At 41.4% G+C, this 26,160-nt stretch overlaps 1 protein-coding gene across 2 annotated transcripts; it reads right to left on the reverse strand.

The window, feature by feature from the left end:
• Positions 1 to 131: 131 nt before the first annotated feature.
• On the reverse strand, positions 132 to 25,382 carry DHRS7 (dehydrogenase/reductase 7). 2 transcript variants are annotated; one of them, XM_059182241.1, is made up of 8 exons: positions 25,130 to 25,382; positions 19,155 to 19,307; positions 14,807 to 14,913; positions 14,131 to 14,370; positions 11,696 to 11,818; positions 10,232 to 10,447; positions 6,011 to 6,092; positions 132 to 934 (listed from the first exon to the last, which is right to left on the reverse strand). In XM_059182241.1, the coding sequence occupies exons 1-7, from the start codon at positions 25,260 to 25,262 to the stop codon at positions 6,045 to 6,047; spliced, it is 1,020 nt and encodes a 339-aa protein (XP_059038224.1). In that variant the 5' UTR covers positions 25,263 to 25,382; the 3' UTR covers positions 132 to 934; positions 6,011 to 6,044. The 2 variants fall into 2 exon arrangements, with proteins under 2 accessions (XP_059038224.1, XP_059038223.1); XM_059182240.1 differs by lacking the exon at positions 132 to 934 and having other exon boundaries at positions 5,866 to 6,092.
• Between the last annotated feature and the right edge of the window lie 778 nt (positions 25,383 to 26,160).

Consider the following 26,160-nt stretch of genomic DNA (forward strand, 5'->3'; position numbering starts at 1 on the left):
TATAATATATTTTTATTCCCAGGGGTACAGGTCTATGAATCGCCAGGTTTACACACTTCACAGCACTCACCAAAGCACATACTCTCCCCAATGTCCATAATCCCACCCCCCTTCACGCAAACCCCCTCCCCCCAGCAACCCTCAGTTTGTTTTGTGAGATTAAGAGTCACTTATGGTTTGTCTCCCTCCCAATCCCATCTTGTTTCATTGATTCTTCTCCTACCCACTTAAGCCCCCATGTTGCATACCACTTCCTCATATCAGAGAGATCATATGATAGTTGTCTTTCTCCGCTTGACTTATTTCGCTAAGCATGATACGCTCTAGTTCCATCCACATTGTCGCAAATGGCAAGATTTCATTTCTTTTGATGGCTGCATAGTATTCCATTGTGTATATATACCACATCTTCTTGATCCATTCATCTGTTGATGGACATCTAGGTTCTTTCCATAGTTTGGCTATTGTGGACATTGCTGCTATAAACATTCGGGTGCATGTGCCCCTTTGGATCACTACGTTTGTGTCTTTAGGGTAAATACCCAGTAGTGCAATTGCTGGGTCATAGGGCTGTTCTATTTTCAACATTTTGAGGAACCTCCATGCTGTTTTCCAGAGTGGCTGCACCAGCTTGCATTCCCACCAACAGTGTAGGAGGGTTCCCCTTTCTCCGCATCCTCGCCAACATCTGTCATTTCCTGACTTGTTGATTTTAGCCATTCTGACTGGTGTGAGGTGATATCTCATTGTGGTTTTGATTTGTGTTTCCCTGATGCTGAGTGATATGGAGCACTTTTTCATGTGTCTGTTGGCCATCTGGATGTCTTCTTTGCAGAAATGTCTGTTCATGTCCTCTGCCCATTTCTTGATTGGATTATTTGTGTGCTGTTTTGTTTTGACATTTAATATGGTTGAAATTCAGGTCAAACCCAACCTGAAATGTAAGAAAAGAATTGGTGGAATTCTACACATAGAAAGGCAGCCACTTTTCACAAGGTAGGAGGTACAGAGCAGTGAATCAAAGGGGATATATCATAAGGTAAATGGTGGGATGGGGGAGTGGGCAAGGGAGCCCCATAGACCAGCTACTAGAAAGTGATATAGCCCCAGAACACAAAATGGAACTTTTAGAAATCTCCTCCAAGAGACATTCCTGCCTGAAAGGCACTCAGGTGGCAAAGCAGGACAGAATCGTGGGTGAGGCTTGTGTGGTCTCACAGTCACAGAACCCTACGGTCACAGAAAGAATGGGGATACCTGTGCCAGCAGAGCCCCAAGCATCAGAGTGGAGAAACTGGCTATAGTCAGTGAGCCTGGGAGGGGGTTCTCAGCTCAGTTTGCCATAAACCACGAACCAGGGAACAATCTGGCCACCACAGTCCATGCAGGAGCCCTGCAAAGGACAGAAATGCGGTAACCCTCCGCCTTCCTCCCTCCTACTGGAGGAATGGCACAAGCACATGCTGCAGAAGTCTGCAGAGTTTGGTATACACAAAAGTACAGATTGATTTTTCCCTGAGGGTTTACTGGGGGTGGGAGTTGGGGAGGAGTTGATCTTTCAGCTCCAGCACTGGAGATTGGGTGCTTCCATTTTTATATTCATCCTCTAAAGCAGTGTAGTAAGCCTTCAGGGAAAAAAAGCCACATAGAACAACCCAAAGCAGCTTGTACTGAGCTCTGCCCCCTGGGAAGGGGTGGTGCAACTCCTTCTAGGCAAAGACACCTGAAAATCAGTGCAGTGGACCTCTCCCCCAGAGGACCTGCTGGTACATCAGGGGAACACCAACCTTACCAAGTACAAAGAACTGCAAAACTCCAGTGCTAGGCAAAAATAATATATAGAATTTGAGGTTTCCTCTCATGATTCCTTTATTTTTCAGTTTAAAATTTTCCTTTTTTTTTTCTTTTTTTCCTTTTCAACTCGTTTCCTATTTCAATTCTTTGTTTTTTAATCTTTTTATTAACTTTCATTTTTACATTTTATAGATATATTCTTCATTTTTGGCTTCCTTTCCCTGTATTCAATTTATTTGTGTGTGTGTGTATATATATAGAGAGAGAGCGAGAGAGAGAGAGAGCGCTTTCTTTACAATTTTGGGATTTATTGTCTTATAACAAATACACCCAGGACCAAGTAGATCACCCTAATTTGTCCACTTGGAAGATTATATTCTCTCTTTTCTCCATTTTTTCTCTTTAATTTTTTGGTTTCTGACCTCTTCAGATTTGTCTACTATGTATTTCACTTGGGTTTTGGTTGATATTTTTTGTTGTTGTTGTTGTTCTCTCATTTGTCCATTCTTCCCTGGCCAAAATGACTAGAAGAGGAATTCACAACAAAGGAAAGAACCAGAAGTAATAGTGTCTGGCACAGATCTAATTGATATAGCTATAAGTAAAATATCAGAGCTGGAACTCAGGATGATGATGATAAAGTTACTAGCTGGGCTCGAAAAAAGCATAAAAGACAGTAGAAAAACTCTTAGTGCAGAAATATATCTAATCAGGTCCAAATTAAAAATGTTTTAGCTGAGATGCAGTCTAAATTGGATGCTCTAACAGCTGGGGTAAGTGAAGCAGAAGAATCAGTGACATAGAAGACAAGATGATGGAAAGTAAGGAAGCTGAGGAAAGAAAGAAAAACTAACTTTCCCATGAGGAAAGACCAGAAATCAGCACTACCATAAAGTGAAAAAATAATAGAATTATTGGAGTTCTAGGGGAAGAAAAGATAGAGAGAGGGAGAGATGGTATATTTGAGCAAATCATAACTGAGACCTTCCCTAATTTGGGTGAAGGGAGCAGGTATTCAAGTCCAAAAGGTAGAGTCCAAAAAAGCCCTCAAAAATAATAAAAATAGACCAACATGCCGAAATAGAATAGTGAAGCTTGCAAATTTCAGAGATAAAAGGAAAATCCTGAAAGCAACTCAAGGCAAATCTCATAACCTACAATGGTGGAAACACTAGGCTGGCAGCAGACCTATCCAGAGATCTAGCAGGCCAGAAAGGGCTGGCATATATTCAGTGTATTAAATGAGAAAGACATGCAGCCAAGAATACTTTATCCAGCTAGGATGTCATTCAGAATGGAAGGAGATAGAGATCTTCTAGGACAAACAGAAACTAAAAGAATTTGTGATCACTTAACAGCCCTGCAAGAAATACTAAAGGGGATCCTATACATGAAAAGAAAGCCCAAAAGTAACATAGACCAGAAAGGAACAAAGACAATATACAGAAACAGGGACTTTACAGATAATACAATGGCACTAAATTCACATCTTACAATAGTAACTCTGAATGTAATTTATATTCATAAATTTGATAACTTAGACAATTCTTAAAAGCCACGTACTCCTAAAACTCAGCCAAAACTAAAAAATGATGAAATAGACAAACTCAATATATTATAATCACTAAAGAAATTGAATTTTTAATTTAAAATGGCCTGAAAAAGAAAAAAATCTAGACTCAGATGCTCTGGTTTATTTTTAGATTCATCCATGTTGTTGCATGTATCAATGGATCATTCCTTTTTGTTGCTGAGTAGTACTCCCATTATATGGACTATTCTACAGTTTATTTCATTCATGTTGTGGAATTTGGGTTTTTTACAGTGTGGTACTATTATGTAAAAGCTTTTATGAACATTCATTTACAAGTCCTTGTATGAACATATGTTTTCATTTTTCTTGGGAACATACCTAGGACTAGAATGGCTAGAGCATAGGGTAGGTGTAGGTTTAAATTTTAAGAAACTGTGAAACTTTTTCAAATTAGTTGTATGTACCATTTTACATTCCCACCAACAGTAGCTGTGTATAAACTGTTATTTATATAAACTGTAGAAAATGCAAACAAATCTATAGTAACAGAAAGCACATCATTGGTTACCTGGGGTGGGATAGGCAGGGGAAATAATTACAAAGGGCACAAAAGAACTTTTGGGGCTGATGAATATATTTGCTGCCTTGGTTGTGCAGTGATTTCACAAGTGTGGCCATGTATGTCAAAACATATAAAATTGAATACTTTACATATGTGCAGCCCACAGTACATCAACTACACTTCAGTGTTAAAAATAATAATAGATGTTAAAATAATGGGATATTTGTTTGGTAGGATATGTTATTTAGCCTCTGAATAACTGATTGTGAGTGAGGTCTCACGAGACTTACTGGTGCACCCAGTAGTTGAGCAGACTAAATCTATCGTTCCAATTTTAGTATATGTGCTGCCGAAGCGAGCACGAGCAGACTAAATCTAAAGCCATAGCTTCTACTGGTAACTGTGCTAACCAGCTCACCAGCTGTCCCCTTGCACAACCCCATATCTGCCTTTCAGCATTGATGGAATGAGTACACCGTTTCCTTCCCATCTTCAAGGGCCATTTAAGATAATGGTTAGGAAATGAGAGGTCAGGGCAAAATAATAAACTTTTTAAAAAGTCAGTATGTGAACACTTGGTTTCACAGTCCTTGACTATTTTTGACAAAATGAACTTCGACAAAAAGCTGCTTTTCCATCTTGGGTTGCTCACAAAAAAGATCAAAAAAGAAAGGGTTTATACATAATAAAGTATATAATTGTACATGCCATAGAAGAATACCATACAGATGAATTTTTAAAGTCATTTTAATTTATTTATGCCTCTTCTACCCTTGATTGGCTGGAGTAATTGAGCAAACTCAACTCTCATTTTTCCTTCATCCTCATACCATGCTAATTTCAGTCTCTGAGTTTTCATTCATGACATTCTGGAAGGCTGGCATATTCTCAACAAACCCTAAACATTGGCAAGCACAATGACAAGGTCTGTAGACTTCATGACAAATAAAAACCGACCTGTACTCCAATCTCTTGAAACCTTTGTCTGAATTCCACCCTTTCAAGGCTCATCTTGAAATCTTGCAAAGATCTTGCAAATCGTCTTCTCCACAAATGACTTCCACACTATTCTCTATGCTACAGAGGGGTTTCTATAGTGTAGTGGTTATCATATTCAAGTCGCACTATTCTATATTCAAATCTCTCCCTTTTCTGAGTTATTTATGCTTACAGTCTATATCATGCTATATGACAATATTATTTTGTAGCATTCTAGAATTGTTCCATTAATTCGTCTTATTTCTACCCCGGGTGCAGTGTAATCAATTAGTCATAATGCCCATTTTCATCACTGGTTGTACAAGAGCACTCTTGTGTATTTTATTTTATCCCCATACTACACCCTCTTTATTCCATTGCTGCTGTACCCCATGGTCTACCTCTGTCATCTTCCCCTTTTCGTAAGGATAGCCACCTGAGGGGAGAGTAATACCTACTTGCTTCGAGCATCTATTTCTTCCTCTATAAAGAAGGATAATACCACATACCTTAGTGGGTTGTTATGAGGAATAAATGAACTAACTCATACAAAGCACTTCAGTACAGCAAAGTGCATATGGCAGAGGCTTGATGATGGCTCCTATGAGCCCTGTTTGCTGCTTCAAATTGTAGTCGTCTGTACCTGTTAGCTCTTCTAAGAGTGTGAGTACCTTAGAGACAGGTCCATTTCAGATACTTCTTTATTATCTCATTTCTCCATACTCTGCTTTGTGTACTATTCCATACATTTATGTTTACTATAATTCTTGGGTTAGCATTCTACTAAACTAGATCTTACGTATATATGCTAGAGTTATTTCGAAATGCTTTTTTTGCTGGAGGGGAGGTGGGTGGGGGGAATGGGGTCAGGGTGATGGGCATTAAGGAGAGCATGTGATGAGGTGAGCACTGGGTATTATATGCAACTGGTGAATCACTAAACTCTACCTCTGAAATTAATTAAAAAAATACAAAAAATGCTTTTTTTATCCAAGAATGCAGTATGTGTTAATATCTTTATTGCAAGATTCATGGTAATAGTTTATTAATTATTACATGTTGAAAGAAAAGTTGTATCTACTGAAAGTAAAATCGTAAGTTAGTCTTCAGTGTATAAGAAGATTGCTGTTTTTCAGTTCTACCTCCGGTGGCTTAAAAAATACAAGTACTCCTCCTTCAGTCATGTTTTGTCTTCCAGGCTTTAAAGTAAGAGATATCTGCATCCTGCAACAAAGTGACAGTAACATGAATCAGACCCTCCTTATATGTACCCTATTTTGTTTTTTATAAAGTCCTTCTGTTTTCAGGAGCTATAGCATTATGATTCACTGTTAAGAATCCTTATAAAACCTGAGCAAATGCTTAAATTAGAATAAAAATCATAGCCAGAATTCTAGACCTACACAAAAATATCTCTGTAGGATTTAGCATCATTATATCCTCTATCAGGTATAAATATCATATTAGCATCTGCCCATGGCATTTCTTAAATGCTGAAATATCTACCATTACTCTTCTGGACCAGCATATCATACCTATAATAAATATAAAGAATTGGAGCACTGGGTAGCTCAGTTGGTTAAGCCTCCAACTCCTGATTTCAGCTCAGGTTATGATCTCAGGGTTGTGAGATCGAGCTCCACTCTGGGGCTTCACACTCAGCAGAGGTCTGCTTGAGATTCTCTCCCTCTGCCCCTCCCCTTGCTCATGTTTGCTCGTTCTCTAAATAAATGAACCCTTAAAAAATAAATAAATAAATACAAAGAATAGGCCAGGGTATTTAGAATTGTAGTATCTGACAGATAACTCGAAAATGATTTGTGAACTTCTAGAATCTTGCTTAAAAAGGTAAACCAAGGCAACTCAGTAATTCTTAAGATGTGACATTTCATTGGGCAAGATGTACATTTAACACTTCTAAGAATTTCCACTAAGACAAAATAATAAATAATAAATAACACAATTCAATGCAGCTATTGTTCTTGATCCTGAAAAATAACGTACATTCATAAAAACAAAGTTCCAGACATAATGTTCCTAGCAACAGAAATAAATTCAAGTATTATCAATAAGTACATTTAGTTTGGGATAAGCTATATTGGCATTATCTTAACATAGATGCTTTATAAGCAAATTTCAATAAGTAGATGGATATATATATTTATTTATATATATAATATAGAAAATAATGGGGAAAAAACAGGGAGAAAACTTGAATTAAAGAAGTGAGGAACAGGGACGCCTGGTGGCTCAGTTGGTTGGACAACTGCCTTCGGCTCAGGTTATGATCCCGGAGTCCCAGGATCAAGTCCCGCATCAGGCTCCCAGCTCCATGGGGAGTCTGCTTCTCCCTCCAACCTTCTCCTTGCTCATGCTCTCTCTCACTGTATCTCTCTCAAATAAATAAATAAAGTCTTAAAAAAAAAAAAAGTGAGGAACAATTTTTTTCTTTAGTTGATATGATTTCGTGTAAAGAAGGAGGGATTTTATTTCAGAAATATCCTTGGGAAATGAAAGGATATGCAGTTTATCATTAAAAAAGTGATTAACAGGGCGCCTGGGTGGCTCAGTGGGTTAAGCCGCTGCCTTCGGCTCAGGTCATGATCTCAGGGTCCTGGGATCGGGTCCCGCGTCGGGCTCTCTGCTCAGCGGGGAGCCTGCTTCCCTCTCTCTCTCTCTCTGCCTGCCTCTCCATCTACTTGTGGTTTCTCTCTGTCAAATAAATAAATAAAATCTTTAAAAAAAAAAAAAAAAAAAAAGTGATTAACAGGCGCCTGGGTGGCTCAGTGGGTTAAGCCGCTGCCTTCAGCTCAGGTCATGGATCTCAGGGTCCTGGGATCGAGTCCCGCATTGGGCTCTCTGCTCAGCAGGGAGCCTGCTTCCCTCTCTCTCTCTCTGCCTGCCTCTCCGTCTACTTGTGATTTCTCTCTGTCAAATAAGTAAATAAAATCTTTTTTTAAAAAAAAGTGATTAACGATAAGACCATGAAGTAAGCAGGGGCTCCCAGGTAGCTTGGTTGCTTAAACATCTGCCTTTGGCTCAGATCATGATCTCGGGTTGTGGGATTGAGCCCATGTCAGTGAGGACTCTCTTTCTCCCTCTCCCTCTGCCCCTCCCCTCTGCTCACACTTTCTCTCAAATAAATAAATAAAACCTATTTTTTAAAAAAAAAGACAATGTAATAATATATTAAAGTTAGTGGTAGGAAGAGAAAAGCCATCATTTTAGAAAGGACTTGATTTAATCAAATGCTTGATTTACTGAGTACTGTCTATTTTACAGTTAGATAATCTATAAACAAGACAAAATAATGTTATTGTGGACATTCCAAAAAGCACAACTGCTATAGTGGCACTGAACAGAGCTCTCGCCCCTGGTCCCCTCTTCTCGTGAATCCAATCACTTTTACAATGTATTCTCTCCCTACCCTGTCGCTGAACTCTTTCATCTTTATCGATTAGCTAAATATCCTGCTACCATCAAAACAAAAGCATTAAGAGCTAATACTTAACAAGCATAACACTCCAAGACATGTTTTAAGAGCTTTCCATGTACTTACTCACTCACTCCCTATGACAATCCTATGACTAAGTGCATCATTAATCTCCATTTTGCTGATGGGAAGACTGACGGACAGAGAAGAACTTGCCTGAGATTGAGGGATGAGGTCACAGGATAGAGCTGGGATTTCTACCCAGGGAGCCTGGGTATGAGGCTCCATGTTCAAACAGGACGTTATATGTCACCTCCCAGCGTGAAGCCCTTTCTTTCTCAGTTCTCATCCATCACTGGGCACAATACCATTCTACCAGTTGTCCTCCGAGTTCAAAAGTCAGATGTAGGGGCGCCTGGGTGGCTCAGTGGTTTGGGCTGCTGCCTTCGGCTCGGGTCATGATCTCAGGGTCCTGGGATCGAGCCCCGCATCGGGCTCCCTGCTCCGCAGGAAGCCTGCTTCCCTCTCTCTCTCTCTCTCTCTCTCTCTGCCTGCCTCTCTGCCTACTTGTGATCTCTGTCTGTCAAATAAATAAATAAAATCTTTAAAAAAAAAAAAAAAAGTCAGATGTAAATCTTTGATGAACCTCTACCTTTGGAACAATCCCACCCTACATCCCAACATTACCAAAACACTATAAATTGTCCACATTACAACTTGGTAGCCAATGAATGGCCTTCAGGATTTTTCCAGCTTGGAACTTGTTTAATGCATCAAGGAAGTTTTATAACCCTTAAGTCTCTTTAAGCATTTTGGTTGTTTACTTTTTTCACTAATTCATGTTCACTGTCCTGCAAAAACTGGGAACAAATTAAGTGCCTAACAAATTGTGGATCGCTTAAATAGTAGTAGATTACATAATGATACATATGGTATGCTTCCACTGAATAATTCTCTATATATATCAAACCCTGCTAACTTACTTCTAGAAGAAACAGTCTTTGAAAACATATTTTATGATAGAAACCATCCACAGAAATGGCTTTTCTTTCCATTATCATATCTATAATTTTTGGCTTAACTCATTACATTTTCTGTGATCTTTATACATTAAACCCTTGTGATGGTCACAATTTTCTCAGAAATAGCCCATAATATTCCTCACTTTTCTTTAAGAATGAGTGCCAAAAGAATGAATAATCACCGTATTTTTCTCAGACATAGACATTTTGGCACACATCACATATTCACAGTGCTTCCAGAATGAGGCCAAAGGAACCAGCACTACACAGAGAGAGTGCATATGTTTTAACAGTGCGGTAAGAGCTTTGACAGAGTTAAGCACGGGCTGAGGTATACTTCATCCTGGGGAGAAGTGGGAGGGAAGGCCAGGTATCAACCCAAGAAACCCATACCAGGTAGGAACTTGTGGAAAGCAGTAGAGAAAGAATATTTTGACCCATGCACTGGTCAGGAAGTGTAGAAGACAGAATGTCAATCTTTGATTTGATTTTACCTTGAAGAAACCTCTTTCTCTAAGACCAGTAGTAATTTATAGTAAACCAACAGAAATGCACAGGGGACACAATTCTTTTTATGTCTTTTATATATATCATGAGGTGGATGGAGGGTCAGTAAGAAAAGTTTTCAAACACTGGAAAATTCATACTTTCCTACAAGACTGATCTGTATTAAGCGGTAGGAGTGCTTGGGTGGCTCAGTCGTTAAGTGTCTGCCTTCGGCTTGGGCCATGATCCCAGGGTCCTGGGATGGAGCCCCGTGTCAGGCTCCCTGCTCAACGTGAAGCCTGCTTCTCCCTCTCCCACTCCCCCTGCTTGTGTTCCCTCTCTCTCACTGTCTCTCTCTCTCTGTGTCAAATAAATAAATAAAATCTTAAAAAAGAAGAAAAAAGTGTATAAATGGGTCTTACCAAACCATTCTTAAAGTTCTCAATCCTTTTCTTCCCTAATTTGTTGGTTAGCCACCAGGCCCAGGTAGGCATATACTGCCACAAATATGTTATTAATAAAAAAGGCTGATCCGTGATCCAAACTTCTTTCAAGTCATTGGCCATGCTGATTAACATCAGCCGCACACAACGACTGGTCGCCATCTTGTGGGACTGGTCAGTATCAACGCCTATGGTCTAAGAAAATGTTAACAAAAGGAAATTAAGTGAATGCTGAGTATTTATCCAAGATATTTCACAGAACTTTTAAGCTAGAAAGGACATAGAGGTCATCTAGTGGAGTGACTCTTTCAGTGGGACTCATGCCCATTTGCAGTACCCATAGCTACTAATGGGTGTCTATAAGCTATTTGTAATATATCCAAAAGCCTAAGAGAAATCATATACTTACCAGATAAGATGGTGCAGGCTCAACAAAAGATGAAGGTTCTTTGCTTTTCCTTAGATCACCTTTAATGTATCTACTGATTACTATATGTCATTTTAGCAATAAAAGTTTTTAAACAAATTACTAATCCACTTAGCAAGAGACATGGACACCATGGGGATAAAATGGAGGAAGAGGATAAACGCAGTTTCTGGTAGTGAACAAATCTGGTACTGCTCATCTAGTTAACCCCCTACCATTCTACAAATAAACTGAGGCCCAGAGAGGTAGTGACTCAGCTGTGCTCCCACAGACCATTAGCAGTAACCATTTCTACAGTCCAAATCACCTCATTCCTAGAAGAGCACACTCATTCTATTCTACCCTAGAGCCTCCACAGAAAATGTGAAGATATAAATGGTATCTGTAAACTTTTACATACATGCAGAAATAGATTTATGTCTCAGCAGAAATCGACCTTCATTGAAAAGAAGAAAAATTTCACGGTCTTTTGTTGGATTTTGTATGATTGAGTGAGACTGAATTCTTCACAGGACATTTGCCTTCCACTGGGTAACACTATGTGTAATTCATGATCTGAGGGAAGCACAGGCCTGTGCTTAGCACAGGTGAAGCTAACCTAAAATTACCTCAGTTTGGCAAAGCTTTTCCTAAGCTCCTTCGCCATTGCCCCTCTTGAAAATCCCAGAAGATTTCATGTACTACAATTCAGCCAGACAGAACCTTTCAATGTCACTATGACTTATGAATTGACAGAAGCTAGGCTTTAAGAATATTGACAGCCCACATAACAGTGGATTATTTATAAGCAGTTATCTTCTCAGTTTCTTTAGCCTTTATTAAAACTTAATGCCAAAGCACCATCAGCTAACCTTAACAGTGTTCCAGGTGCCATAAGGTTAAGTATTGTAAATCATTCATAACATGGTAACATGTTAGTCTAACATGTCAGAAAAATTCTAAGCCCTGAGACATAGTGATACAATATCAATATATAACCACTAAATCATTTAAATTATTCTCTGAGGCATTTTTACCTTTTGGACATCTCCAACTAGGGAATTCTTCACAATATTTGATTGCACAGGTCCTGGACAAATGTTAGATACAACTATACCTGGGTATGTAGCAAGTTCAGCTCGGAGGCAGTTAAAAAAACCCTAATACGAAAAAAAAAAAAAAAGGCAAATAAAATTAAATACACCTATCTCATATTTGCTATTAGCATGAAATTACTTTTCTTTTAACTTTTTATGGGGGACAATTATCAAAATACGCTTTGAAATGCCTACTAAAAGATGTGAAATATAATTGGGCAACCTTACTAAGTAACTTTAAGTGTAAGACTGGGAGCAATATAGGACAGGCATGTTCAGGCATTGTCACCTTCTGGTAGTAATGGTTCGCCCCTCTTGGCAGTGGTGGCTCATGGCATCAGTGATTTTTTATGGTACATGCTGGACAAGTGGAAAACCATCCCTGGAGGTTATTCTGACATACCCTGCTCAGACCATCCCCAGCTCCCCACTCCCAAAGAGGTGTGTGTTCTCCACTGAGAATCACTGAGGTTGGGCCACTTTTATCCCTCAACGTGGTCTAAAGTGCCAGTGCTGGCACAAGAAGGAGAGAGAGGGGTTAGTAATACCTAAGAGAAATTATCAAAGAGGAAGAAGAATTCAACATTTTCTATGTATATTACTATTTTAACAGACAATTCATTTCAGCAGACATTTGCTTTTAGGGTTAGCAAGAGAGTACGTGGCTGGTTAAAAAATAGTATGTGTGCTTACTTGATGGCTTTTGTAAACACAAGCTAGACTCTATAGATTTAAAGATACTGGCTATTTCTAAACCGAATAGGGAGTAAATATCTACTTCCCCTTATCTCTTTTCTAAATTAGGAAATGTTCCAAGACTGCATAGGTATAAGCTGAGTTAACAACTGAAGAGACTAAACAGCTAACTCAGAATGTGTTCTTTTAATGTCCACCATTAACCAGTTACCAGCTTCCAATGCTGACCACCAATCAACAGGGGCAGGTAGGGCTCCTGAGTCAGAGATTAATAAAGTGTCTACCTCAAACGGACAGGAAAAAAGGCTTTTTGTAAATTCAAGAACTTGCATACCCTTAACCTTTCGCCTCTGTGTAGCAAAAAAGGATGAGGACACCACGAAAGCCAACATGTCAGATGCTAATGCAGCCCCTTGTCTGCAATCACGTCTGGTACAGAGTATAAACTTTGCAATGATAAACAAATTCACTTTAGAGCTTGCTGGGAATCAAGAAAGGAAAAACATTCTTAGAAAAGTGCTTCCTGGTCCCAGGGCTCAGCTACTGGTTTAACTAACTATAGAGTCTCAACCTGCCATGTTGTAGCCGACGATCAAATCCAGCAGCACCACAGTGAGTCCTGGAGGGCAGGCCAGGCTGTGTTTCACTGAAAGCACTCTGCATGTCATGAGAAAGTTGACTGCCTTCCCTTATCTGCCTGCCTGAGACTTGCCCAATGGCTCTGCAAGAAGTGACTACTAACCCAGCACCAAATATGGGGATGTGGGCAGTGTGGTCACCGGTTCACCACTCTGCAACTGTCCACTCTCTGCAGTGGAAAGAGGGTTCCCTCAAGAACAAGCTTCAGATCTTCATGAAACTGCGAGGACCATTCAGCCGTTGTATCTCATTATTCCAACAGTGTAACATGCTACTTACAATGGCCCTCAACAACATTAATTATAAATTATGTGTCTCCTATTGGCCTTAGGATCTAATTTGTTCCATGTTACAGTTTAATAATATGTTTTCATTATCTATCCTGAAGCCAACATGAAAACTTCATGTCTTTCCAATATTTACATCCAGGAACTTAAGCAACCCAAGTCAAGCTTTTCTCCTAGCCTCTGCCATGACTAGCTTTTCTTTCAGTGAAGCCATGGTCAGCAGATTCAAGCCTAGTCCTAGTAAGGATATGAAGCCCAGGGCTACTCATCCAGTGGGGAGCTCCTATTTCTGACATGCACATATAGTTAGATCAGAGAAAATAAATGCCCACTACAATGGGGAAAGAAAAAGAAGCCACAAAAATGAGAATGACAAATACAACCTCAAGTGTGTGTGGAAGAAATGAGGTGTAGATCCCAAATTTGCCACAAAGATCTGGTAAAGATGAAGATAAGGGTGACAGGCTGACAAGACTAAACACTTCTTGAGGGTAGGGACCATTTCTTTATATCTCCATGTTGTAGTGCATGGCATAGCACAGTATAGATACTTGATACGTGTTTGCTGAATTAGGAAGATGCCTGTGAGATTCAAGTCCTTTTCAGCATCTTCTGGATATGTCCTCTAACAGAAGTCTCCATGGGTCATTCTTGCTCTTTCCTTACATCACTGCCCAGTTCCCATAACCTCTTGCAGAAATGGCCATATCTCCCATATACATATTTAGATCAGTACCATCAGAGCAGCCTTACCCGCAGAGCATGTTTGCTGGCACAGTATCCAGTAGAAAGGGGTGCAGATATGATACCCAGGAGGCTATTCACGGTAACAATCTTTCCTTGCTTCCTCTCGATCATGTGAGGCAGAACACACAATGTCAAGGACACTGTCCCTAAGTAGTTAAGTTCTATTAGCTCTTTGAAGACATCCAGGCTGGTGTCCACACCCAAAGAACGCTGGGATCTTCCAGCATTGTTGACCAGAATGTCGATCTAGTTAAATAAAATCAGAAAAAGGCACTTTGGGGATGACCTGTAAATGGATTGATGCAGTTCTTAGGGATAGTCTGTTGTATCATTAACTTGAAAAAAAATCAGTGGAATGGTGAATTTCCAAAAGTCAGCAAGAAAGAGAGAAAATAAAACCAGAATTCACCTATGGAAATAATTTCCCATCATAAGTGACTTTTTATAAATACCACAAAAATAAAAGGCACAGTGAATTTTTACTTTCTTTTGTTTACATCAAGGAATTAGTACTTATTAAGGTATGGAAAGTACAAATTACATAAAGCCAAGACTGTGAGTATAAGAGACTCATGGGCACAGGGACCCATTTACCTAAAGCCCTTTCAGTATAGCACAAAGATGGGAATCTCTTTCATATCTGTGTCAAAGCAAGACTTGTTGATTCAAAATGGCTCCTTACTTTACCAAACTCCTGGAGAACCACTTTGGTGGCCGCTTCATGGGAACTTCTGTCAGTCAGGTCAAGTGGCAAAATGAGTATATCTTTTTCTTTTAAATTGCCATTCTCTAGATAAACACATTTAAGAATTAGTACCGAAGTCATGAGAGTTCAATCAGGCTTCTCACTACTTGCATTAGGTTTAACACCCACCCTACAATTCGACTTGGCAACAAACTCATTTCTGGCGGCTTTGTGGAAGAATTTCTCTCAGTGACCGAGAGGACTGGTGGTAATGAGGCAACATCTTTTTTTTTTAAAACATTTTTTTTTAAGATTTTATTTATTTATTTGACAGACAGAGATCACAAGGAGGCAGAGAGGCAGGGAGAGAGAGAGAGAGAGGGAAGCAGGCTCCCTGCCAAACAGAGAGCCTGATGTGGGGCTCCATCCCCTGGGATCATGACCTGAGCTGAGGGCAGAGGCTTTAACTGCTGAGCCAACCACCTGCCCCGAGGCAACATCTTTTTTTTTTTTTTTAAGTTTTATTTATTTATTTGACAGAGAGAGATCACAAGTAGGCAGAAAGGCAGATGGGGGGGGCGGGGAGCAGGCTCCCTGCTAAGCAGAGAGCCCGTTGCAGGACTCGATCTCAGGACCCTGAGATCATGACCTGAGCCGAAGGCAGTGGCTTAACCCACTGAGCCACCCAGGTGTCCCCTGAGACAACATCTTATTAAACAAAAACCTAGCTGGGTCCCCAGGAAGTAGAGTGGCTCTCCTCAACATGAATATATACAGTCTAACATTGGAACATGCTCTAAAAGAAATCAAGATTAAGCTACAAGCAAAAAAAAAAAAAAAAAGCAGAAATTTTAGAGCTATTTCTTTAGAACTACAGAGGTACATTTGTCTTATGATAGGTGAACAAAGTATAGCTGCCCTTTACACACATGAAAAAGAAAAACAATTTAGGCCTTCAGAGTTCCCCACTCACATGACACATAGGCACTTCCTTCCAGAGAAAAGGATTCCAGGAAGCAAACAAGGAACAGGGCACAATCCTGAAATACCCAATCAAGAAACAGATGGAGCTAGATTGGCCCTTTCCGTGGCTACTCATCAAAAGAATAAGGCCCTAATATTGATATACAACAAGTGGGGCGCCTGGGTGGCTCAGTGGGTTAAGCCTCTGCCTTTGGCTCAGGTCATGGTCTCAAGGTCCTGGGATCAGGCCCTGCATCTTCCCCTTCTCTCTCTGCCTGCCTCTCTGCCTACTTGTGATCTCTCTCTCAAATAAATAAGATCTTAAAAAAGAAAAAAGAAAAAGAAATGCAATAAGTAATGCCAATTAGAAAAACAAGCAAGGAGAGGAAATAAAAGGGGTAGAAAGGATTTATGGGAAAGTCTAAACTGTGAAACATGAACTATTTAAGAGAAATGGAAATGCTTGCACCAGTGATCGGACAGAAGAAAGGAAAACAACCAGCCTCCCTCCAGCCAAGAAATGCGGACATGGTTTGCTTCTGCCAGTACAGGACTTGCCAGTCTCAACAGCTGGAGGAACAGCTACCATGGGAGTGTCGCTGCGCAAAACCCAAGAGGCCTCTGATAGCAACACTGGGAAAGAGGCCTTGCGGACCTGTCTGTTGACTCCCCTTTTTTGGGTGGTTAATGTTTAAAGAACAACAGGTAGACAGATAACCAAAAGAATGGTCTGCCTGAAAATTCAAAATTATCTCATTTTAGGGACTAAATGCCCCATGAGAAATAATCACTTTATAACTTGAGACTGCTTTCATGTGACTATAACTATACCAAACCCAGGCCCCCAAAAATAAAAAATTAACATGGTTGCTCAATTTATGAATATGAATATGATCTCAAGCTGCATTTTAAAACCTATTCAATTCCTATTCTTTCCTTTTTTTTTTTTGCTCTTTCATTTTTATAACAAAAATCTTATAGCATCCCATATGACTTTAATAGCTGACATTTTAGCAAAATGAAGGATCCTTTCTAATTAAATTTCTGTGGTTACATACATGTATGCCGTACATAACAATCAAACTGTTCTTTCTCTAAGACAAAAATAAAAAGGTATGTGGTCACTGAAAACCCACCAGCATTTGAAGGAATTGGTGGTCACTCCCTAATAGCAAGGGTCAGTGCAAAAGAAACGTAGAAAGGCACACATAGATCAGTGAAACAGAATAGAAAATCCAGAAATAAGCCCACAATGATATGGCCAATTAAATCTTTTACAAAGCAGGAAAGACTACCCAATGGGAAAAAGACTCTTCAACAAATGGTGTGGGGAGAACTGGACAGCAACATGTGAAAGAATGAAACCTGGACCACCTTCTTACAGCATACACAAAAATAAATTCAAAATGGATTAAAGACCTAAATGTGAGACAGGAAACCATCAAAAGAAGGGAGAGGTGCATGGGTGGCTCAGTCGGCTAAGTATCCTACTTTTGATATCCGCTCAGGTCTTGATCTCAGGGTCACTTATGTTTAAGCCCCATGCTGGGCTCCAGGCTGGGATTGCAGCCTACTTAAAAAGACAAACAAACGAAAATCCTAGAAGGGAACACTGGCAGTAACTTCTTTGACATTAACTACGGCAACTTCCTCCTAGCTATGTCTCTTGCGGCAAGGGAAACAAAAGCTATTGGGCCTACATCAAAATAAAAAGCTTCTGTACAACCAAGGAAGCCATCAACAAAACTAAAAGGCAACCTACTGAATGGGAGAAGATATTTGCAAATGACATATCCAGTGAAAGCCTAGTATCCAAAACATATAAACAACTTACAAAAACTCAACTCCCCCAAAATGAACAACCCAATTTGTAAGTAGACATAATTTGCAATGACAAGGATGGAGCTAGAATATTATGCTGAGCGAAGTTAGTCAGTCAGTCAGAGAGAGACAAATAGCACATGATTTCACTCATATGTGGAATTTAAGAAACAAAACTATTTTAGTATGTATACTGCAAAAGCGAGCACTAAGAAACAAAAGAAACAACTATAAAGAAAAAAGAAAGAGAGGCAAACCAAGAAGCGGACTCAACTATAGAGAACAAACTGATGGCTCCTCGAGGTGAGGTGGGAGGGGGGCAAAGAGGGGGGAGGTGAGCTGAATAGGTGATGGGGAGTAAGGAGCGCAAACTCACGATGAGCTCCAGGTGCTGAATCAGTGAACTGTACACCTGAGACTAATAATACATTGCATGTTAACTAACTGGAATTCAAATAAAAACCTTTAAAAAAATGAGCAGAAAAAAATGAACAGACATTTCTCCACAGAAAATATTCAGATAGCCCACAGACACATGAAAAGATGCTCATCATCACTTATCATGAGGGAAATGCAAATCAAAACTATAATGAGATGTCACCTCTCACCTGTCAGAATGGCTAAAACCAAAAGCACAACAAACAACACATGTTGGTGAGGATGTGGAGAGAAAGACACTGATGTACTGTTGGTCAAAATGCAAAGTGGTCCAGCCACTGTGGAAGACAGCATGAAGCTTCCTCAAAAACTAAAAAATAGAACTATCTTCAATCCAGTAATTGCACTACTGGGTACCTACCCAAAGAATACAAAAACACTAATTCAAAGGGATACATGCACCCCTATGTTATGGCAGCATTATGTACAATAGCCAAGATATGGATGTGGCCCAAGTGTCCACCGATTGATGAATGCACCAAGAAGTCGTGGTGTGTATATACAATGAAATACTACTCAGCCATAAAAAAAAAGAATGAAATCTTGCTATTTGCAGAGACATGGATGGAGCTAAGAAGTAGAAAGTAGAATGTCAGTAGATAAGTTAGTCAGAGAAAGACAAATACCACATGATTTCACTTATTCGTGGAATTTAAGAAGCAGAATAAACAAGCAAAGTGGTAAAAGAGTGAGAGACAACCCAGGAAACAGACTCCTAACTCTAGAGAACAAACTGATGGTTACCAGAGGAGAGGTGGCTGAGGGGAGGGGTTTAAATAGGTTATGGGATTAAGGAGTGACTCACTTTGATGAGCACCTGGAGATGTATGGAAGTGCTGAATCAGTACACTGTACACCTGACACGAATATTATACTGTATGTCAACTAGCTAGAAATAAGGCTTAAAAAAAAAAAAAGTGAACTAGAAAGGTGTCAGGAAAAGAGAAGAAAAAGGCAAGGGCAGCTCATGAAGAAGATTTGAATCTGAGTATTGGAAGCATTTGGAACCAGAGGAGACTGCCTGGGAAAATCCCACTCAACTCTTAAAATTCTCAGAATTGTATTTGAATTCGGATTCTGGTTTACTTCTAGGAAGCACTGCTGCCATTTTATGTTTACTCACCAAGGCACTTTCTCTTCACCCTTTCCAGCTCCTGCACTCTTCTGGCGGACAGCACAAGGGACACTCCCAGTTTAGACAGCTGGTAAGCCAGCTCCTCACCGATCCCACTCGACGCTCCAGTCACCCATATCACCATGTCGGTCAGCTCCCATTCTAGGGAGAAAAACGTGGGCAGTGAGCAGGAAATGGGCTGTGGATTACACCCATAAAAAAGATAGTCATAAACAATACCACTAAATATGAAGACAATAATATGTGGGGTTTAAAAGTTTAAATATCCTCTATTTACGGCCTTGATACTGGTGATGATCTCACAGGTATACGCTTACCTCAAACTCACTGAGTTGTATACATTAAATATGTACCGTTTTTTACATGCTAATCGTACCTCAATAAAGTGATTTTAAAAGTTTTTAATTTAATATCCTCAGAAACCCCTCCTACCTAATTTTTTTTTTTTTAAAAGGCATGAATACAGGGACGTCTGTTGGCACAGTCAATTAAGTGTCTGCCTTTGGCTCAGGTCATGATCCCCAGGATCCTGGGATCAAGCCCCGCATTGGGCCTCCCCACTCTGTGGGCAGTCAGCTTGTTGCTCTGGCACTCCCCCTGTTCCTGCTTGCTCTCTCTCTCTCAAATAAGTAAAAAACAAAATAAACAAGGAATCACACTTCTTTTTTTTTTTTTTTAAAGATTTTTATTTATTTGACAGAGAGAGGGAGAGAGATAGTGAGAGAGGGAATACAAGCAGGGGAAGCAGGAGAGGGAAAAGAAGGCTTCCTGCTGAGCAGGGAGCCCCATGTGGGCCTGGATCCCAGGATGCTGGGATCAGCACCTGAGCCAAAGGCAGACACATAATGATTGAGCCGCCCAGGCGCCCCACCACACACACTTCTGATTTGAGATCATAAAAAATAAAATTGGGAAATCAGTTTACTGTTTTAGTCAGACCATGCTAAAACCTGTCTAGTAACATATTACAAGCTCTGGAGACTTCCAGGGTTCAGATCCTGGCTCCACCACACACAGCAAGGAAACGCCCTGCTGTGAAAGCTTGGTGCCTTAATGTTCCACAACTGGAAAACTGGATTAGTAAAATCTCCCTCATAGCATTGTTGAGAAAAAAATGAGTTAAAATAAATATCCAGAGCAGAGTCTGACACATACTCAGTGCTTAGTAAAATGTTAACTACTCATTGCTAAAAGTGTTTAACAAATAGACTCTACAGCAGCAACACACAGAATATTCACCCAATAATATGCATACTCTAATTTCTCCAGCCAGGGATAAGGGGGTTCTTAACTATAAAGGTTTAATACTTCTTATTACTTCCTACATGCTTAAACACATTACCTTATTAGAACCCTCACAAGAAACTTATGAAGTAAGAATTATCTTAATTTTATAAACAAGGAAAAGAAACAGGATTACAGACATTACCCCACTAGACTGCAAATTCCCTTAAGGCTGGGACCCTGTCTGCCTTGTTCACTATTCAGCGCCTAGCACAGACACTGGAATAGAGAAAGAACTACATCAGTAACTGTGGAGTAAGCACCCCACTCCAGCAGAGCTGGGATATAAGCTCAGGTACATCTAGCTCCAAAGCCACACCCTGACCAGTGGTGCCCACATTTTAATATGATCAATCCTATAAAACTCAACTGTTTCTTAGATGTTCAAGAAAATAAAACTTGTCTTCAGGAAAGAGGTTTCACGTAAGTATCTGAATCAAGGCTGGAAACATCCCAAATACTATGTCTAGGCGACAATGCCTTCCTGTCATACGATGGACTTCTATGGAAATGCACAACAGAGGACTCCTTCAGGAAGAACAGAATGTACATTCAGACTGACCTCTCATTATTCCAAAATTCTGCAATACTCAAACTAGAGAGTAAATAAAACTAACTATTTACTAACTGGCATACAGCTCACAAAAATTTCTTCCTGTTTACACCACTAAGCAAATATGACTTGAAACAAATAATGAAAACCATTAGGGTCTTGCTTACCTCAGGATACCTAGAGTTCTGGCCCAGCCTGGAGAAGAAAACTTGTGTATTTAGCACCAACTTTTGTTTCCCAGTTCCAGAGAATCTAACAGACACAAAGGCCTCCCCTACAGAGTCTCTAAAAGCAGATTCTCAGAGTTAGAAGGAAACTTCACAAGAGTTCCAGCCCCAATCCAGTTTGAGAATTCTCTCCTCAAGCTGTTGACTAACGTCTATTTAATTCCCTCAAAGGATGTGGAAGCTAGTTCTCTCCAAAGCACCCCCTCCTTCCTTGGACTAGTCTGATCATTCAAGGAGTCAAGGATTCTTTCTTATATTGTGATCTACCTTTAACTTCTGCAGCTCCGTATCAGTTGGCAACAGCTCTGCTTGTATTAACAGAAAAAATAAATCACGCCTGGCTCACATATTGACAGTCCCTTGTGTATCTGAAGATAGCTTACGTGTCTTCCCTAAATCCTCTCATCTCTTGCTTCTCTTAGGGTAAATAAACACCTCCAATATCTGTGACCTTCCCTCAGATGACATGGCTTCAGGTTTCTTCACTACTTGGCTCACACCCCTTTGTACAAACTCTAGCTGGGCAATGTTCCTATTGAACAGAACTGGCCAGAGAAGGATCCAGGACTCCCATGAGGTCCGGGCAATGGCTTGCTTGGCCACCAGGGTGTCCCAGGGTCTAGCACAGAGGCCTTGACACATACAAGTGTGGAGGCCAAGAAAAACAAGGCTGTACCCACCTCGAGTCTAGCCCTGACGTAAGTACAGCCATCTTGACAAAGCAAAAGCTGGCACCTTGCACCCCTCTCCACCCACTCCCCTCAGTAATATGTGTGACATTCCTCAGGCACCCCTGGCTGCCCTAAAAGAAAAACAAATAGTTAACTAGCAGAGACCACAATCCTGCAAGACAGGAGTCTCCCTTGGTTTATAAATATCCTAGAGATTTACAATAAAGAAGCTATCTTATCAATAGCCCAACTTCCAGAGATAAGTAATTTAGTTACTTATAAAACTGAAGGAGGCTGAGGCAGAAGAAAATGGAAATAAAGTTAAACCTAAACCTCACTAACAAGAACACTTGATAGGAGGAATGTGACATTCCACCAGGAAACTCCCAATTGTCGTCATGTTAGTGCCTCATTAAAGGGGGAAATGGCCTTGACTTGATAATAACCAGGCCTCCAATATCCTGACAGTCTTCTTTACCCTGACAGCCCTTCTGAACATCTTCTTTGTCCTCACCTACTGCTGAGCCAACAGTTGTGGCTCAATCCGAGTAGGGGTGCCACCCCTAATCTGCCTTTAAAAACTCTGACTGTAATCCAGTTCGGGGTCCAAGTCCCTGCTCCGCTGTGTCGGGGTACACTTGGGTCCAAGCTTAAGCTTGCCAAATAAACCCTCGTGCGATTGCATCGGTGTTGGCTCCTTGGTGGTCTCTCGGACACAAAAACTCAGGCATAACACAAGCAGCCATTCAGAAGATACCTACTGTGGACTGCCTTGTTTTGCTTCACACACTACATGCCTCCCACACCTGCCAAATCTTTTTTGGCAGTCATTTGAGACACCACTCACATGGTGGTTACTGCCAACTAAAACTTGAATTTTCCTCTGGTGTGCTGCTGCTACTGCTGCTGCTGGAGATTTCCTACTCTGGACTTGTGCCATGGATTTTTCTGGATCTCTGTGCAGTATCTATAGTCACCCTTCAATTTCACCATGGGAGATACACCCTTGGAAACATGGAGAATTTCTCTAGAAGGATACATAAAAGATGGGAAAAGTTGGTTGACTTCAGAGAAGCATACTTGGTGGTTGGGGGCAGCTTTTAATCATATATCCTTTTGTGTTGTTAACTTTTGTAGCATGTGAGTATATTGTCTATTTTCTAAGGTGACAAAATAATAAACCAATGGAGAAGACAAGGAGGATTTACTTATTTACAAACCTATCTATTGTATATCTATCTATGTATCTATATTTTTTTTACCTTAATAGAGTCTGCCTATCTTTTCAGTCTAAATCGTTCTGGGAATCTGATGGGGACCTGAGTGTAACTCCATGTGCCTTTAACTTTGTTTTATTATCACACTCCCAACCCACAGTATACTTTCTAGTGTTTTTTTTTTCCCTAAAAACTCCCTCAAATTTTTAACACCAGATATACTGTACCCCCATTTATGTGTTCTGTACTTTATACATAAACAAAGAGTTCTCGAAACCTTACTCTACAGTCAACACAGGTTTAAGAATGACTAAATTTGGGGCGCCTGGGTGGCGCAGTGGGTTAAAGCCTCTGCCTTCGGCTCAGGTCATGATCCCAGGGTCCTGGGATGGAGCCCCGCATGGGGGGGGGGGGGGCTCTGCTCAGCAGGGAGCCTGCTTCCTCCTCTCTCTCTGCCTGCCTCTCTGCCTACTTGTGATCTTTGTCTGTCAAATAATTAAATAAAATCTTTTAAAAAATTTTTTAAAAAGAATGACTAAATTTAAAAACAAAGTTAAATTAAAATTTAAAAGCCATTAGCATGCAAGTTACCCTATTCTAAAAGTTCATAATAATAGCAATGTAACTAAATGTATCTTAAAATCCTTCAAAATTATTTTTCCAACTAAAGTGAAACACTGAAAAGATTAAATGAATTTCCAAAAAACTATTTTTGGTCAACTTTTAATTTTTGCTTGATATGTGATAATAACTTTAACCAGCTGTTAATTATTCATTCAGGCATTGGCAACATTCTTCCTCTTCAGCACTTTACATAACTAATGGATCAGATAACTTTTGCAGAATTAAATTAAAAAAACTATTTTTAGGTAATCCTAAATCAAAATTAACACAAAAGCACTCAGGATCAAATGGAAATATCCACAAAGCAGAGGGCAGCCATCGGACAAGAGAAGGACTCATCCAGAGGTCTGACAATCACAAGCACCTCTTTGACACCGTTTTGTAGCGTTGACCCTGCATAGGTGTATTTCCACCAACTCAATAATGTCAGCACTCCAGATGTTATCCCCAAGAAAATGCAACGAGACAAATGAAATATTAAGGAATAAGACTTTGTGCGGTAGGGCTGAGCTTTAGAGGAACACAAAGCACTGTACCATCTAAGACTTTAATCCTCAGGAACCAGTTTTGACACCCTTGGGAGCCATATCGCTGCCCTGCCCTCCCAGGACCGCTTGGAAAGAAGAGTAAACTTCCTCACATGTGTTTTGGGTATGCACACACAGGAAACTAGGTCCAGGCAAACCCCACTTCCCCTAGCGCTCACAGATCCAACGCCTAGCTCCGGGTACCTCAGATTAATAACGCCTACTTTGCAAGAGTCGCTGTAAAGGCTAGAGGTCGTGTCACATCGCTTGCGCACAAAGAATGTGTTTAGGAAACAACCACCAAATTCTAACCAGGGTACAGATGAAAGTGGGAGAGGCAGAATGCCCCTCAGGATGCCAGCGATGATCTCGCCCCGGGCAAAATCCAGTTCTTTCCGGGGTGATACTTTCATCCCAGTACGTGCGTAGGGGGGTAAGTCCGGACACTCACTTTACTTCACCACTCGCGACAATTTGAGGAAGGAGATGAACCGGGCTCCGGTTATCAAAAGGAGGCTGGCTCCTTTACAAACTCAGGGGACCGGCACTGCTCGTCAAAGTGGTGGACTCCGTGGACGCAGCAGCAGACCCCCTGGGAGCCCGGGTAAGAATTTCGGGTCCCGAGGGCGCTCCGCCCATTCCGGCGCCCTCCTCGTTCGCCAAGCGGGCAAGACCTCGCTGACCCCCGCGAGAGACAAAGGGACAGGACCGCCTCGTTGGCCACGGCTTTTTCCTCCCCCACAGGCAGCCCCAAGGAAAGGCGGGGAAGCTCCACGCCAGCCGGAGGGATGCGGCGACACCGGGCACGGCCGCACGGAGCCCGGCATCCCCCCACGGGTGGCGCGGCTGCGGGGCCTCACCTGGGCGTCGCCCCTGCCACTCGGCCCACAGCAGAGTCAGGTCGCCATCGGCCCGCAGGAAGCGCAGCAGCTGCACCACGAGCGCGACGAGCGCGCACAGCGCCAGCAGCCACAGTAGCAACTCCCAGCTCATCGCGGCCGCGCGCGCCCGGTTCGGCGGGAGGAAGACTGACCTCGCAGGAGCACACAGGACTCAGCGCGGCCGCCAGCCCCAAGGCCGGAGAGCGGCGCGGCTCCGCCCAGCTAGTGGGGCGGGGGGGCTGGTGGGGGGGGCGGTCCGGAAGCTCCCAGTTCCGCACCGCCCTCACACCGCCCCTCCAACCCCGCCGGCTGGGAGCTGCGCCCTGGGCTGAGCCGAGGATGTTGGGAATCGCCCCACGCAGCGCCCGGAGTCCCGAACCCCGAAACTGCTGCGCTCGCTCCGCCTGCGTCTGCGCCTGAGAAAGGTTGCAGAGGGGACAGAAGGCAGGGAGGGCTTGAAGTCGCGGCGGGACGGCTGTTCGTACAGCAGCCACAAGGTTTGTCCTATCAAGAACAACTCCTGTTGTTTCAAAGCTCGGGTTGTGTCAAAAGGAAGAGCACAGTTGGTCCGACCTAGGATCACGATTCCCACCATCCTCGTCTTTCTTTCTTTAACTCAATGAAAGGAACAGACTATCAATTTTCCACCCACGCCAGGCACTCACCCTCCACCCCCATCCAATGAACCCTACTCTGAGTTGCCACCTTGTCGGTTCAGATTCGAAAAGCTGTTGCAAAAGACACCTGCCTGGCTCCTGGACGGGAAAGTACAGTTTCAGTCAAACTGTGCAGGAACACTGGCTGTAGGAGCAGAATTGGAGACCTGAGCCCAGCTGGTGCCGTCCTCGGCAGCCTAAGTAAATTATTTGTCTTTAGGTACCTACAAAGAATAGAGAAGTTTAAATGAGAAAATGCCTGTGAAGGACACAGTAGCTCATACACAGTGATTATATGTATTCTTTTATAATTATGAGAATTGTAGTTTTTAATTATTTGTTTCCTTTAGTTCT

This window comes from Mustela lutreola, chromosome 7 (assembly GCF_030435805.1).
Source record: "Mustela lutreola isolate mMusLut2 chromosome 7, mMusLut2.pri, whole genome shotgun sequence".
Lineage (NCBI taxonomy): Eukaryota > Metazoa > Chordata > Mammalia > Carnivora > Mustelidae > Mustela > Mustela lutreola.